The sequence below is a fragment of the Danio aesculapii genome, chromosome 23 (genome assembly GCF_903798145.1).
Source record: "Danio aesculapii chromosome 23, fDanAes4.1, whole genome shotgun sequence".
Classification (NCBI taxonomy): Eukaryota; Metazoa; Chordata; class Actinopteri; order Cypriniformes; family Danionidae; genus Danio; species Danio aesculapii.
In genome coordinates, this window is record NC_079457.1 from 18,438,346 (window position 1) to 18,455,129 (window position 16,784).

Genomic DNA, 16,784 nt, shown 5'->3' on the forward strand with positions numbered 1-16,784 from the left:
ACACACAAAGACACACACACACACACACACACACACACACATAGCATGCGCGTTTAATTTTGCACTGTTTCTGCACAGCAAATGTGACACGATACAGGTAATATCCACTGCTGCATGGATATCCATTATGTTAATGTATGAATAAACCTGATTTAACGTCCACAAACTGGGATTGAAGCATCTTCTTTTATGTGCTGACATGCGGCTGTGGTAATAAAGATGGTCAAATTTAGTGTTTTAAGAACGGTTTAAACTTTTAAAAGTCATTCTTGATCACATTTGATGATGATTGATGATCCCAGCGAGCTCAACAAATCTTTTAATCTTAGTTGCTTTGCTCACGTCCTGTCTTGTTGATATGATTTTAAGCGTAATCACGAAGAAATGTTAAATCGGCGGCTGTCAATCAATTCAGTGGGCCGTGAAACTCCTACAGTATGTCATGTAGCGGTCGTCCTCAAAATGGGAGGGGTTTGGATCCCATTTTAACGTAGGAAATTTTATAAAAGAGACATATTGTCTTATATATGTCTTATATCACTATTCCTACACACAGTTGTGTTCAAACAGCTTACAAAACATGATTTTCATCACTGGTGCCCTATAACTCTTTTGTAGTTTTATTGTGTACTAAAAAAAATAAAAAGATGGAAAATTAAAGTTGCTTTTTTGAAGGCCAGTATAGCTAGGAACTATATTCTCATCCCGGTGTTATAATAAATAAGCTTTGCATGGCTACAGCAGGCGCAATGATATTACGCAGTGCCTGAAAATCTGCCAACCTCCGTCAGTACAACCAATGTGACGACTTGCTTGCACAATGACCGTGCCTTTTAACCATGGAAACATTTGTAAGAGACAATTCAGAACATATTTACTTAAACAGATCCTGAACCACATCTATTTGAAGTTTGCATATTTTTAGACGCTGCATAATATCATTGTGCTTGCTTGAGTCATGGTATGGCAGCAAAGTTCTTTGATTATTACGCTGGAATGAGATTATAGCTCCTAGCAATAATGGCCTAGAAAATAGCAAAATGTTATTTTCCATTAGTTTTAGAACACTATGTAACTATAAAAAAAGTTAAGCTTTAAATAGGAAATTTATTGAAACTATTTGGTTGTTTCTGCGCATTTAAAATGCATTTAAATAGGTAAAACTCAACTGTTTAACTCTAGAAGTGTTGTAAAATTGGTCTATTTTCAAAGAAGTGTTTATATGTCAGAATTAGTCATGTAAACTATTGTCTGCCCATGACGTTTTGGTGGGCATCCACTGTACATTATAATAAATGTATGACAGTCATTATGTTTTGCTCTGGAAAAAAAAAACTGAATAAAACTCATCTGATGCTCAGGAAAAAAACAACACACGTTAAAGCTGTATTAGTTTAATTGATGCTTGATTGATAGATCAATCTATCCATCCGTCTGTATATCATTTTATCTATCTATCTATCTATCTATTTATCTATCTATCTATCTATCTATCTATCTATCTATCTATCTATCTATCTATCTATCTGTCTGTCTGTCTGTCTGTCGGTCTGTCGGTCTGTCGGTCGGTCGGTCGGTCGGTCGGTCGGTCGGTCGGTCGTTCTATCTATCTATCTATCTATCTATCTATCTATCTATCTATCTATCTATCTATCTATCTATCTATCTATCGTTCTATCTATCGTTCTATCTATCGTTCTATCTATCGTTCTATCTATCGTTCTATCTATCGTTCTATCGTTCTATCTATCGTTCTATGTATCATTCTGTCTGTCTGTCTGTCTGTCTGTCTGTCTATCTATCATTGTTATATGATATATATATTATTATCTATCAATGTGTCTAGCAGCAGACCAGCTCCTCCTGGGTGTGCCCAGGACCAGTCGAAAGCTCAGAGGGGATCAGGCTTTATGCTGTGGCTGCACCAAAATTGTGGAATGAGTTGCCATTGTATATTAGACAAGCCTCTTCCATTACTGTTTTTAAATCTCTTCTTAAAACCCACTTGTTCAAATTGGCTTTTAGCACAGTGTGAGATGTTGACATTTTATATTTATTTATTTGTATTTTAAAGTTTGTTTTAGTCTCTGTTGTCAGCACTTTGGTCGACTGTGTTGTTTTAAAGTGCTTTATAAATAAATTCAATTGAATATCGTTCTAACTATCATTCTATCTATCTATCGTTCTATCTATCTATCATTCCATCCATCCATCCATCCATCCAATAAAGTGGTATTTCACATTTGATCATTATATTTTTGCCTGAATGCTGCCAGACTTCCATAAATTGGAGATTCACTCACCTGCAAAAGCATCCCAATTAATCGAAAATTATGTCTAATAGAGCCAAATTAGCCACATTTATTTAATTTGATGAAATTATACTTGATATCGCAATATGTATTGCAGAAAAATAAAATTTTGCAGTGTTTTTACAAAATCCTGAAGCCATATTTTTAACTTGATTTGATTCAAACAAATGAAACCGCTCCTAGAAAAAAAAACTGAGAGCCGCTTCTGTGTAACGAGTTTTTACTTCCTCATAACTGGCTACATTCATTCATACCTTCTTTTATTTCCAGAAAACTGAAAGTAAGTTCCCTCTTCTTCAAACTGCGCTCTTTATAGCAGATTTGTGATTAATTTGGTTTTTGTTCCTCACAGCTGGTGGTCCAGGCGGGCCTCTTCCACGGCAGTGAACTCCTGTGTAAAGTGGTGACCAGCAATGAAGTCAGTGTTTGCTTTGACCCCGTATGGGACCAGAAGCTAGTGTTCGACATCAGTGTAAGCGACCTGCCCCGTATGAGCCGCCTCTGCTTCGCCCTCTACGGCGTCATTGAGAAGACCAAGAAGCGGCCAACCAAAAAGAAAAACAAAAGAGCGGTATGTATGTGTGCATTAATAGCAACAGAAAACCAACACACAGAATGATGAGTGAAGAGATGCATAACAGATGCTGCACGTCAAGTGTTTGACATGCATGGATGGCAAATAAGTATGCATTTAATGATGTTTTCTAGCCAAACATGCATGCAAAACTGTTTTATGCACATTTTATGGTGTCAGATTTTACAAAGAAATTGCTTGATAAAGTTATGTGCTCAGTTGAGTCAGATGAAATTTTAATCTGCTAAAAATACATGCGCATATTAACTTAGATGTAAATACTTTTTTCAAACACAACGACTTAGAAATTTGGTCCAACAAACATTCACACAACAATTGACAATAAAACATTTAGAATACAAACAATGCATACAGAAGTATAGTGATAATAGATTAATACAATAAAAAAAGTACAAGAATGAAACAAATAATAATAAAATAAATACTAAAAATAAATAAATAAATAAATAAATAAAAAACAAAACAAAACACTACCCTGTTTTAATCTAAATTAGTCTAATCCTCTTCAGTTGAACTAATTCTTGCAGAATTGATGTCATAAAGTAATCTATGAAAGGTTGCCAGATTTGATAGAATTTGTCTTCTTTCTTTTTTAGGAGTCTGATTTTCTCCAAATGTTTCATTACATCCCTCATCAGATGTATATATATATAGATGTGTATATATATATATATATATATATATATATATATATATATATATATATATATATATATATATATATATATATATATATATATATATATATATATATATATATATATATATATATATATATATATATATATATATATATATATATAGATGTGTATATATATATATATATATATATATATATATATATATATATATATATATATATATATATATATATATATATATATATATATACACATCTATATATATATATATATATATATATATATATATATATATATATATATATATATATATATATATATATATATATATATATATATATATATATATATATAGATGTGTATATATATATATATATATATATATATATATATATATATATAGATGTGTATATATATATATATATATATATATATATATATATATATATATATATATTATATATATATATATATATATATATATATATATATATATATATATATATATATATATATATATATATATTCTTTCTGTTTCCAGTGTAACAATATTAACCTTTGTGCTAGTAGACTGAGGAATGGAACTATATTTTGTTCTGTATTGTTTTTAGCTATCTTGAAATCAGTAATGCCTAGAGCATTAATGCCTAGATCAGTATTGCCTAGATATTAATATCTTACTAAGTTTTTGTTTGGACCAATGTAAATAATGTATTATTTTAATATTTTATTGTATGAGGCCATGCCTTGCACATACATATGATCTGTGGGTCTGTTCAAAGGCTGTCTCCCATTGCTCATCTGTAATTTCAACACCTAAATCTTCCTCCCGGGAGGATTTTAGGTACTCTAAAGTTGCTGTGTTTGTTAACTGGAAGAGCTTTCCATATACAGTTGAAGTCAGAATTATTAGCCCCCCTGAATTATTAGTTCCCCTGTTCATTTTGTCCCCCGATTTCTGTTTAACGGAGAGAAGATTTTTTCAACGCATTTCTAAACATAATAATTTTAATAACTCATTTCTAATAACTGATTTATTTTATCTTTGCTATGATGACAGTAAATAATATTTGACTTTATATTTTTCTAGCCACTTCTATACAGCTTAATGTGACATTTAAAGGCGTATCTAGGTTAATTAGGTTAGCTAGGCAGGTTAGGGTAATTAGGCAAGTTATTGTATAACGATGGTTTGTTCTGTAGACTATCGAAAAAAATATAGCTTAAGGGGCTAATAATTTTGACCTTAAAATGGTTTTAAAAAAATTAAAACTGCTTTTATTCTAGCCAAAATAAAACAATTAAGACTTTTTCCAGAAGACAAAACATTATCAGACATACTGTGAACATTTCCTTGCTCTGTTAAACATCATTTGGGAAATATTTTTAAAAAAATTAAAAGGGGGGCTAATAATTCTGACTTTCAACTATATATATATATATATATATATATATATATATATATATATATATATATATATATATATATATATATATATATATATATATATATATATATATATGATACCTCTCTTTTTATTAGGAGATGGAAACACTTTTACCAAAAAAAGTCCATGATTCTTATCAAAACAGCTTTTGCCTCAGCTGAAAGTTTAGAATAGATAACTAGGCTAACTAGTGAACCAATCTCATCTCAGACACCATTTAAATGTTGATTTAATACTTCTGCAAACATCTGAGCGTAAGTCTATCCTCAAATTAATTTTGTACAGCTACCTCCTAGACGTTACACAGTCGTTTTCAGAAATATCAGTGTAAACCACATTTGTGTTACACACTGCCTCTAAAACTTAGATTAAAAAGAATGAAACTTTGCATTTGTAGCAAGTGTTTTGAGAGATGTTTGAACAATTATTGCCACCATACAACCTGTTTAATGTGTATCCATACTTTTGACATACTGCCAGTCTCTGTTTATTAGGATTAAGTTAAACTTGCCCTCTTTAGTTACTGTTGTTACGGCTGTCAAGCTTCGGTGCCTGGCACGTCTATTACAGTGTGTATGCGCCGGTGTCAGACATTCCCAGGGAGATTCTTGGTAATTTTTAGCAAACAGGTGAGATTTCTAAGCAAGCCAGACAAAAAAGCACTGCAGAATGCATTACAGGGGTATATTCACAACATAATACACAACTAATTAGAGAATAACTTATTTAAAATTGAAGCTACAGCCTATCCGCCTCATACGCTGAGCATTCAACAGCTTAGTTCATGCACAGCAGGAGAGGTAAAATGTAAAAATAATCTAATAATAACAAATTTGACTTTTTTTTTTGCCAAAAAGCCTACTAGCAAATATTAATCAGAGACCAAATATAAAAGCAGACACTAACCCACTATAACGCCGTCACCAATGACTAACTCTCCAAAAGACAGATGAAAACATGGGTGAATTGTAGCTCTGACATGGACACGAAGGTTTAGAACTACTGAAACAGATGGAAAATCACTGAATTGTGCTGCCTTTACGGCCCCCCACATGGTTTGATCCATGCCACTTTTAGGATACCAGGTGTCAGATTTGCACAATCCATATGCACAATGCTTTGGGTTGTTTCCCTCGCTCAAAAGCTTGACAGACCTTTCGTGCCTATATACGGTTGCTAAGCCACGATTGGTGTGTGGCGGTTTTCGGGTGTGGTTTAGTGAAGGGTCAATTCAGTGGAAGTTTTCTTATTTATATTTCTTTCTTGAAGAGAGAGGAAAACACAAGCATCCCCATGTGACGATTCCATTTTGTATTGTTTTGTGAATTACTACTACTATTATTATTATTATTATTATTAGGCGTATTATTAGGTGGCACAGTGGGTAGCACGATCTCCCCCCACAGCAAGAAGGTTGCTGGTTCGACCCCCGGCTGGGTCAGTTGGCATTTCTGTATGGAGTTTGCATGTTCTCCCTGTGTTCGTGTGGGTTGCTCCGGTTTCCCCCACAGTCCAAAGACATTGAATAGCCTAAATTGGCCATAGTGTATGTGTGTGAATGCGAGAGTGCATGAGTGTTTCCCAGTGTTGGGTTGCGGCTGGGAGGGTATCCGCTGCGTAAAACATATGCTGGATAAGTTGGTGGTTCATTCCGCTGAGACGACCCTTGATTAATAAAGGGACTAAGCCGAAAAGAAAATGAATGAATGAATTTATGTGTGTGTGTGGCTGTGTGTGTGGAGAAAAAGAGTGTGAGTATGGTGGGCTGCTGTGGCTCAACGTTTACACGTCCAGTTCTGCTTTCAGTGTTACTTCACTTTCAGAGAACTAGAGAAGAAGTCCATGTGTGTGAGTCTTGAAGAGGAAAAAAATGACTCGTCCTGTTATTCTCACACCACGTTAGTTCTGGCGGAAGTCTATATTTGACTATTTTACCAGTAAATTGTTAGCATTTATTAAATTTTATACAGTTATGTATTATTTATTTACTTATTGTTTGCTATTATTTATTAAACAATTTATTTAGAATCATGCCTCAGATAGTGTGTTTACAAATATTGTTCTTTTGGAAAATTATATTTGTTGTAAATTTTATTGCTTAGTTTAGTTTAGTTTAGTTTTAAAAAATTCTATATATTTGTAATCTAGATATCTATCATGCCCTCATATACTGTAAATACAGTATATTTACTTTGCGATTAGTAACATTGAGAAATAATATTTAATAAAAAATAAAATAATAATGACAATAATAATATAATGTAATACTTTTCCTGAATTATACAATGTTTTAAAACATTTATCAATATTTACATTCATTTATATATATATATATATATATATATATATATATATATATATATATATATATATATATATATATATATATATATACATATATATATACTGTTAATAGGGTTGTCAAAATTAATTGTTTCTTTAATGCACCGCGATGCAGACATGGACAATTACCTACTGATGTCATTTAGCTCATTTAGGCTGTCGCGGTATAATACTACTCAAACGAAGCGAGGGCAAGTAATTTAAATGCTTAACTACTCAAAGCAGACAACTGCGCACAATTCACTGCATGTGAGTTTGCTGGACAGTCTTTCACTGACACTGAAGTACAGCAGAACCAGGAGACACTATTTCACTGCTAGGGGGAAAATGAAAGCTCTCTCTCTCTCTCTCTCTCTCTCTCTCTCTCTGTGCATCTCTCTCTCACTCTCTCTCTCACTCTCTCTCTCTCTCTCTCTCTCTCTCTCTCTATGCATCTCTCTCTCTCTCTGCCTCTGTTACCATTAAGGAAAAAGACTGAGAAGGCTGATGTGTATAACCAATAGATAGACGCTTTCGTTTGTTCCTACCTCGATAAAACTGTTAAACTCTACCAAGAACAATGCACCTGTAGTACATTAGTACCTGACAGTGTTCTGTGCTTTATATATTTCATATTTATATATTCATATATGGTCTTATTGTAAACAGTGTATGTTCTTAATTGTTTTGTTTGATTTATTTATGTTATTGTCTGCTTAGAGCAACGTTGTAGCACCTTTTTGCCCAAGACAAATTTCCTCTTGGGGACAAATAAAGTTTATCCTAATCAGATTCAGATTCAGATTCAAAGAGCTCTATTGGCATGACTGTAAAACAAATCACAATGTTGCCAAAGCAATAACAAAACACAGAACATACATATAGATAAAAGAAAAATAAGTAATAATAAACAAACACATTTATATATATTGCTATATTATAAATATCTGTTGTCACAATAAACAAGTTAATTAAAAAGATTAATAAATCTATATAATAATAAATGATAAGGACAGAGAGCTTTAATAAGGGATAAGGGGGTTCAGCCTTTTTCTCTCATATGGTGGCATGAGGACACGTACTGTGCTGCTAGGTGGAGACACTTTTCATTTTCTCCCAAAATATAATGGAGTTTCTCCATATTTGTGGCTTGCTGGAATTGTGGTAGAATTAGAGATATTTGTGTGAAGTAAGCATCTCTTATGCTCTGATATTTGCTGCAGTGAGTGAGGAAATGCAGCTCATCCTCCACAACTCCAGCAGAGCAATGTGGACACAGTCTGAGCTCTGGGCTCCTCCAGCTGCGCTTATGTCGGCCCGTCTCCACACTCAGACTGTGTCCACTCAGACGGTAACGGCTCATCAGCTTTCTCTGACCGTGGCTCTTAATGTTGGTCAGGTACGAGGCCAGTTCATAACCAGGTTTAATCTGATGGAAGCATGCTAACTTTTTTATTTGTTGTACTTTAGTTTGCCAATTGAATTTATATTCCTGCTGGGTAATTCTTTCTATTTCTTTAGTTTTTATAAGTTGGGACTGGGTTTGAATCTCTCTCTCACTTCAGACATTTGAACCGCTGGCATGTTTGTAAGATAACTTTTCCTCTTCTCTAACGCTATTAAAGCGATGCTTGTAGATCCTGACACGAGTGTGTCTGTAGAGCGAGTTTTCTCTGCGGTGTCTATTATGGATCAGCTGTGATAGCTGCGCAATGTGTGCTTTATAACGTGCAAATACCGCACAGTTTTCAGTGTCGGCGTCACTCATCAGTAGGCCTACACGGGATCTGCCCGCACAGAAATCCGCAGATTTTCACAGATTTTCAACCCATCATTGAGTCTATTTATTTAGTTGTTTGTGAATGTGTGCAAATTTAAATTTATTCAGATTTTTTATTAATTTCAGTAATATTACTGACTAATATGCAAACGTTTAGATGATTTACTTACAATATTCAATTCACCTTTATTTGTATAGCGCTTTTACAATGTAGATTGTGTCAAAGCAGCTTCACATAGAAGATCATAGCAAATCGAAACAGTGTCAGTTCAGTTTTCAGAGTTTAAGTTCAGTTCAGTTCAGTGTGGTTTAATAATCACTACTGAGAGTCCATACCGCTAAGTGATGCACTGAGTGTATGCTTTGCTAAAAAGTTTTTAATCTAGTTTTGAATTGCGAGAGTGTGTCTGAGCCTCAGACGTTATCAGCAAGGCTATTCCAGAGTTTAGTAGCTATAAATGAGAAGGCTCAACCTCCTTTACTCGACTTTGCTATTCTAGGTACTACCAGAAGCCCTGAGTTTTGAGATCTTAAAGAGCAAGTTGGATTGTAGCGAGACAGAAGGTTGGTTAGATAAACAGGAGCTAGATTATTTAAAGCTTTATAGGTAAGAAGAAATATTTTAAATTCAATACGAAACTTAACAGGCAGCCAGTGTAAGGAGGATAAAATTGGGGTGATGTGATCAAATTTTCTAGACCTGATGAGAACTCTGGCAGCTGCATTTTGTACTAATTGAAGTTTATTAATAGAGGATACTGGGCAGCCAGCAAACAGAGCATTACAGTAGTCCAGCCTAGAAGTCATAAAAGCGTGGACTAGCTTTTCTGCATCTGAGATGGATAGCATACTTCATAACTTAGCAATATTTCTCAGATGAAAGAAAGCAGTTTTTGTGACACGGGATATATGATTTTCAAAAGTTTAATTGCTGTCTTAAATGACACCCAGTTCTTTTATAGTACAGCTAACGCTAACTTTGTATCCCTGTAATTGCATGTCGCGTTGTGAGATCTGCTGTGTACAGGATTTAGGCCCATTAAGTAATAATTCTGTCTTTTAGTAGATATATTGTTTATATATTATATGAGAGATTGCTTGGTTTACCAAATAAGTGGAACTAATAGGATTTGCTTTGTAAACATTAAATTCAAGTTAAAAAATGTATTATTTTTTATTTCATATATTAAGTTTTTAGTTACGATACACCCAAAGTCATTCCAATATCATACAATATTCTGCGCAGAAACAGCAAAAATATCCGCAGATTCTGTCTGGTCCCACTCATAGGTGAACAGCGCTGGCAGTTTTAGAGCCAATCGCAGCCCTTTCTGTTGGGCGTGTGAACACAAGGACCAATCATAGAAATGTAAGAACACGCTCGACAATGCTCAAAAAGCAAACAGAATAATATTTACATGAGTTTATTTGCTATAAATTCTCATGTTGTCTTTTGTGCATGTATTTGAGTTTTGTTTGAAACATTCAAAGAGTGTTTTCTTTGAGCAGGTGAAATTAAAGGTACAGTTATCTGACTGCTTGTATTAAAGGACAAAATTGTATTACAAATAATATCAGGAATAAATATATTTAACTATTTTAATTCAAGAATTCTTTTTTTGTGAAAAAAATATATATATAATTGTTTATGGAAAGCATCGTCAATGCACAGTGATGCACTGAGATATCGAATTGAACCGCATGATAATCGTAACTGAACCAAACCGTGAGACCAGTGTAGGTTCACTGTTAACTTTTATCTTTAGACAGCAATTAATTAATACTGTAAACAGTAGAATTCAAGCATTTTAGTTAAGTCTTGTTAAAATGGCCAGATATTTGCAGACAGTTATTTATTAATTTATTTATTATATTATTTATATACTTTAACCATTGTAATTAAATTGAATATTTTCCAAATTATTTGTAAACTAGACTGAAATAAAATCATATGGCTTATTTCACAAACATCTCTTCTAAAAATACCTTCGTGATTGCAGAAATGTCTGTCTGTCAGCATAAAAGGAGCCCCTAAACCTGATAACCGGACTGCATTTACAGTCATACACAGGAAACGTTACATTGGTTTTATGAGTGTATTGGAAATCACTGCTGCGGTGCGTGATCATTTGGTTAGACAGTTAAATTATCACCTCCTACACCTAAAGCACTGAAGCAGGGTGCTGTTTTATATGGCAGTGTCACCTCTCCTACATGAAATGACGATTGTGTGAAGTGTCATGTCAGCAAGGTTAATAAACCTCAAATGATCCCTCTTTCCACAGGACTGTCCTTTGGCCTGGGTGAACACGATGGTGTTTGACTACAAAGATCAGCTGAAGACCGGAGAATACTCAATGTCCACATGGCCATCAGTCCCAGGTGCTTCACAATGAACTCCTGCTATTTACAGATGCTTCTTTTGGCTTGACCTTTGCTGATATTTGCTGATATTTTAGGGATTCTGCAAGACAGATGTAGGAGTGTAGTTCCCTTAAATTGAATGGTTATATTTGTTTTGTTTTTTTTATTAAGAAAATAAGGGAACTGAAAAGACTTTTAACAGACCCGTTGTTTTGTTTTCAGATGATAAAGGTGATTTGTTGAATCCTATGGGCACTGTGGAGAAAAATCCAAATATCGACAGCACGGCTGGCCTCCTTATTCGTTTTCCCAACATCAGGCCACAGCCCTTGTATTATCCACCAATAGAAAAGGTGCATTTCTGTTGTTGTCTTTAGTAGTCTTTTGAGCACAATTATTAGCCCTCCTGTGATTTTTTTATTTATTTTTTTTTAAAAACTCCCAATTGATGTTTAATGGAGAGAAATGTTTTAACACTTTTTTTTTCATATATAGTTTTAATAATGTAATAATCACTAATCTCTAATTTCTTTTGTCTTTACCATGATCAAAAAAGCTAATAATATTGACCTTAAACAAATGTCTAAAAATTAGAACCACTTTTTTTTCCAGCCAAACATAAAATAAATGAGAAAAAAAAATACTATGTGAATTACTGTGAAAATTTCTGTGCTCTGTTAAACCATTTACAATTCACAAGAAGTTCAAATTTCACAGGAGGGACAATAATTTTCCCTTCAGCTGTATTTACTTTGTATATATTAATGCTCAGTCATTGTCATCTTATTATTTTCAGCTAAATGAACTGGGTCCCAATGGTGAAAAGGTCATTGCTACAAAAGAAGAGGTGAGAAATAACATGCATTCAGAATAGGGATGTCAAGGAAATATGAATGTTCATTTAATTGTAGATAATCATTTAAATTGGTACACCATAAATATGGATTATGCATGGATGTACTAACATAAACATATACAGCAGATGGGTTGGAGCTTGCTTTTGTTTATTAAAAACTCTTAGCTATATGCTTGGAGAAACAGAACGATAACAGTCTGGGGCTATTGTGTTTGCCATGTCCATCATTTATTTATTACAGGGTTATTTTTAATATTCAAAATATCCTCTGCACATTTGAGAAGAAAATATCTGAATTACAGGAGCAAAAACCTGTTTGATTACATGGACGAACAAATGCTTTATGTTTGTGATTCATGGATCTGTTGACAAGGCATATATTGGTCATTATATTAAATTATTAAATTGTTCTTTTTACAATCCTACTAGACTTTTATTTATAGTTAAAGGGATAGTTCACCCCCAAAACAACAAAAATTGGCTCTGTATTTACTGACCCTAATGTGGTTTCAAACCTTTATTAGTTTCTTTATTGTGTTGAACACAAAATAAGGTAGTTTGAAGAATGCTGGAAACCGGTATCTATGGACTTCCATAGAAGGAAAAACAAATGGAAGGTTACAGGTTTCCAGCTTTCTTCTAAATATCGTATTTTGTGTTCAACTGAAGAAAGAAACAACAAATGCAGAAGCAATGGTCAAACTTCGATTGAAAATTACCAAAACAAACTCAGTGGATTAATTGACACAGATTAATCGTTTACCTAAAGAATAGCATTGTGTGCTAGGGAAATAACAATTCATTTTACACAGACTTTAATTCAAAAGCATGCAGATACCTCAGTCAGAAAATGGAAATTGATACTAAATTAAGGTCTTCACTTCTGAAGTAATGGTTTGTTGATTCATTGACTTTTTTTCTAATTGTTGTAGCACCAGAAGTTGAAAGAGATTGTGGACAATAAAAACTCCACAGAGTTCTTTGAGGATGAGAAGGAGCTGCTGTGGAAGCTGCGAGAGGAGCTAAGACTGAAGTACCCCGAGAGCCTACCTAAACTCCTGCTCATCACGAAGTGGAACAAACATGAGGACGTGGCTCAGGTGAGCTGAACCACATTTCATCCATCCAAAAGTATAAATATATGCAGGGTATATTGTATAAACAGTACAATTTAAAAGAAATATTTGATGTAGCACTTCTTTGACAATTTTAATATAAAAAAAAGTTTGTGTTTTCTTCTATAAAGCATTAATGCAACAATTATGATCAATGCAACAATTAATAATGCATTAATGTGTCCAGCTTAATAATGTATTAATAATTAATAAATAATTATTTAATATAATAATATAATAATTTATTGATAATAAATTAATTATTATAAATTATGTTATTATAACATAACAATTCTAATGCATTAAAAATGATATATATATATCAAAAAGTTGATAAATCAATTATGAGAAAATTAAGACCCTTACAAGGTATTTAAAAAGTCTTAATCCCGTTTTTACGAGGTCTATTTTGTTCAAGTGTTATCTATAATATAATATGTAATATATTTATTTTCCTCCATTGGTTTTGGCCGAGCTCCTCTGTTCAGGTGATGTCACGTAATTTGCCTAATATAAAGCTTAAATTTACATTAGACATGATAACCGTGAAACCATGATTATTCTTCAGACTATATAATCGTACAACCAAAATCTATGATTGTTGCATCCATTATTTTTATGCAGTTCAAAACATATTAATGTGTCTGAATGTAGAAGAAGCCTGCTTAAGCAATGCACTGGATTTGTTGTGCTTCGAAATACAACATTTAAATGTTTGCTTAAAAAAAGCCACATTGTACAATGCACTGATCTCATGTAGTTTCAAAATACAATATATTAACATTTTAATGTAGAAAAATACAACGTGGGAGTCTAAAGGAGCAAAAATTCAGCATATGGGCTCTTATATGCTGTTGCGTCATCACTTAAATTGCAAGTCATATCTCTCCGGCCCCTCATTTGGGACGCCTTTTATGAACTGCCCCCCATGACAAACCGATTGAATAGTCCTGCCATAGAGCAAAACAGAAGGCAAAATGGGATAATGCAAGTTTGCGTACTCCTGGTTGGAGAAAGACTAGTTTAAACAGTGGGTGAAACCTGTTGCTGAAAACAACCATGTAATTTATTCTTTCAAGGTTTGTTTCTTCTGAGCTTATCTAAGTTCTGTTGCATGTTTGTGCTTCATTCATTTATTTAACTACATCTGTTTATTAGCAACTGTTTATTAAGTTAAAGTTTGATACCGATTAGAACTTGAAGTGGCGACGAGGTCTTAAAATATTCTGAGAAGGTCTTTAAAAAGTCTTAAAAAGGTGTTGAAATTCCCTTTAGGATTCCTGCATATACCCTGATATGTGTATGTATATATATATATATATATATATATATATATATATATATACATATATATACATATATATATATATATATATATATATATATATATATATATATATATATATATATATATATATATATATATATATATATATATATATACTAACTATATTATATATTAACTATATTATTATAACATAACAATTAATAATGCATTATTATTTGTGCTGTTTACTTTTTGTGCAGTATTGCAAAATAAAAACAGGAAGAATACTTTAAATTAAATCTAAACACTGACAACATTTTGATGCATTGATTCAATTTGCTAATCATAAATAGGAAAAGTACTTAAAAATTAAATGTGATGAAATGTAAAGGTAAATATAATGACAAATTTTTTTCGATTTGCTAAATAAAACAATAAGGATAACCCTGACAAATTTGTTGAGCCGTTTCAATGTGCTGCTTCAGCATTGATTATCTAACATTCTCAAACATCTTTACCTCTCCCCACGATGCTTTTCTTTCAAGCTTCATGGATTGAGAGGCTCTTGTAAACTCCCACTCAGTGCATTTTCTTTTTTCTTCACAGATGGTCGGTTTGCTACAGAAATGGCCAGAATTGCCAGCCCTACATGCTCTAGAACTTCTAGACTACAGTTTCCCAGACCCTCATGTCCGCTTCTTCACCATCCGCTGCCTCAGGAAGCTGCCGTGAGTGCACTGCCTCTCGAAATAACGCTGAAATGTAGCGATGTCTGTGCTGGATGCATGCATGTCAAATTTGGAGGAAAATGGAATAAAAAATTACACACATTTTTGTGAATTCAAATAGGCCTGGCGAATGTAAATATTAAATATATAAAATAGAATCAAAATAGAACTTTTAAAGAATCATTTGGTAAAACTAAGTAATGATAATAATAAAAATCATGGAATTAATTATAAAAAATATTAACACTTAATAATACAGGACATAGTTATTGTTAGTCAATGTGACATGAACAAACAATGAACAACAAATTTATTAAAGTATGTTAGTTAATGAGTATACAGTTGTTTTTTGAATGTTTACTAAATTTAAGCAAGCACTGGGATTGATTTTAATAATGCATTAGCTAAGGTTTAACCAATAAATGCTGCGTGAGCGTAGTTCATTGTTTGTTCATGTTAATAAACACATTAATTACATTAACTAAGTGTCACCAGTCATTTTTATCATTAATTCTATTCATATTTTCTTTTTATTTGCAGCTGTGTTATAAATGAATCCATGTTTCATAGCTATTAACACTCTGCTTATTAAGATGACTAAAATGTAATCAACTTTAATTGCTGATTTTTATAATTACACCTCATGTTTTTATTTTTTCTCAACAGCGATGATAAGCTGTTTCAGTATCTCTTGCAGCTGGTTCAGGTTCTGAAATACGAATCATACCTGGACTGCGACTTGACCAGTTTTCTGCTAGAACGAGCTCTGGCCAACAAGAAAATAGGTCACTTCTTGTTTTGGCACCTCAGGTATTAATAAATCTTTGAGTGCACTACAGTGATGCCTCCGTACTCCTTCCAGTGTCATTTAGGCCTTCTTTTTGCGCTTTGTCTAAAGGTCAGAAATGCATGTACCCTCGGTCAGCTTGAGATTTGGACTCATCCTGGAGGCGTATTGTCGTGGGAGCATCTTTCACATCAAGAGCTTGGTGAAACAGGTTCGTTGTGTTTATTTCTTGTGCGAATTTGTTATTCTAGCACCTCAAGTTTTATGCATATGTGTGCTGCGAATCGTCTTTAGTAACCTGAAGTAAACCGCTAAAGCTTGTATTTGCCTCATGAGGCCCTTTTTGACACTTACTGCCCAAACTTAGCACTTGACTCATTTTTGGTTACTCGTTCTGGTAATTGTCACTTTATTTTGTGCCATTTCTGGTAAGAAACTGTTTGTCCTTTCAAGCATGTTAAATGTACATGTATAAATATAGTAAATAAGCCCAGAGGTGCTGGAATGGGGTTTTTCTTATTTGCAGCAGCAGTTCCACAGTGACTGTGCTCTACATTTGAATGTTTAAT

At 33.1% G+C, this 16,784-nt stretch overlaps 1 protein-coding gene across 1 annotated transcript in view; it reads left to right on the forward strand.

Annotated features, from left to right (window-relative positions):
• The window catches only part of pik3cd (phosphatidylinositol-4,5-bisphosphate 3-kinase, catalytic subunit delta), a 60,316-nt gene that overhangs the window by 28,953 nt on the left and 14,579 nt on the right, over positions 1–16,784 (forward strand). The window contains exons 8-15 of the mRNA XM_056449342.1: positions 2,665–2,883; positions 11,384–11,480; positions 11,685–11,815; positions 12,259–12,309; positions 13,251–13,418; positions 15,307–15,428; positions 16,095–16,238; positions 16,327–16,426. Coding sequence (XP_056305317.1) covers positions 2,665–2,883; positions 11,384–11,480; positions 11,685–11,815; positions 12,259–12,309; positions 13,251–13,418; positions 15,307–15,428; positions 16,095–16,238; positions 16,327–16,426 — 1,032 coding nt within the window. The remainder of the gene's footprint in view (positions 1–2,664; positions 2,884–11,383; positions 11,481–11,684; positions 11,816–12,258; positions 12,310–13,250; positions 13,419–15,306; positions 15,429–16,094; positions 16,239–16,326; positions 16,427–16,784) is intronic.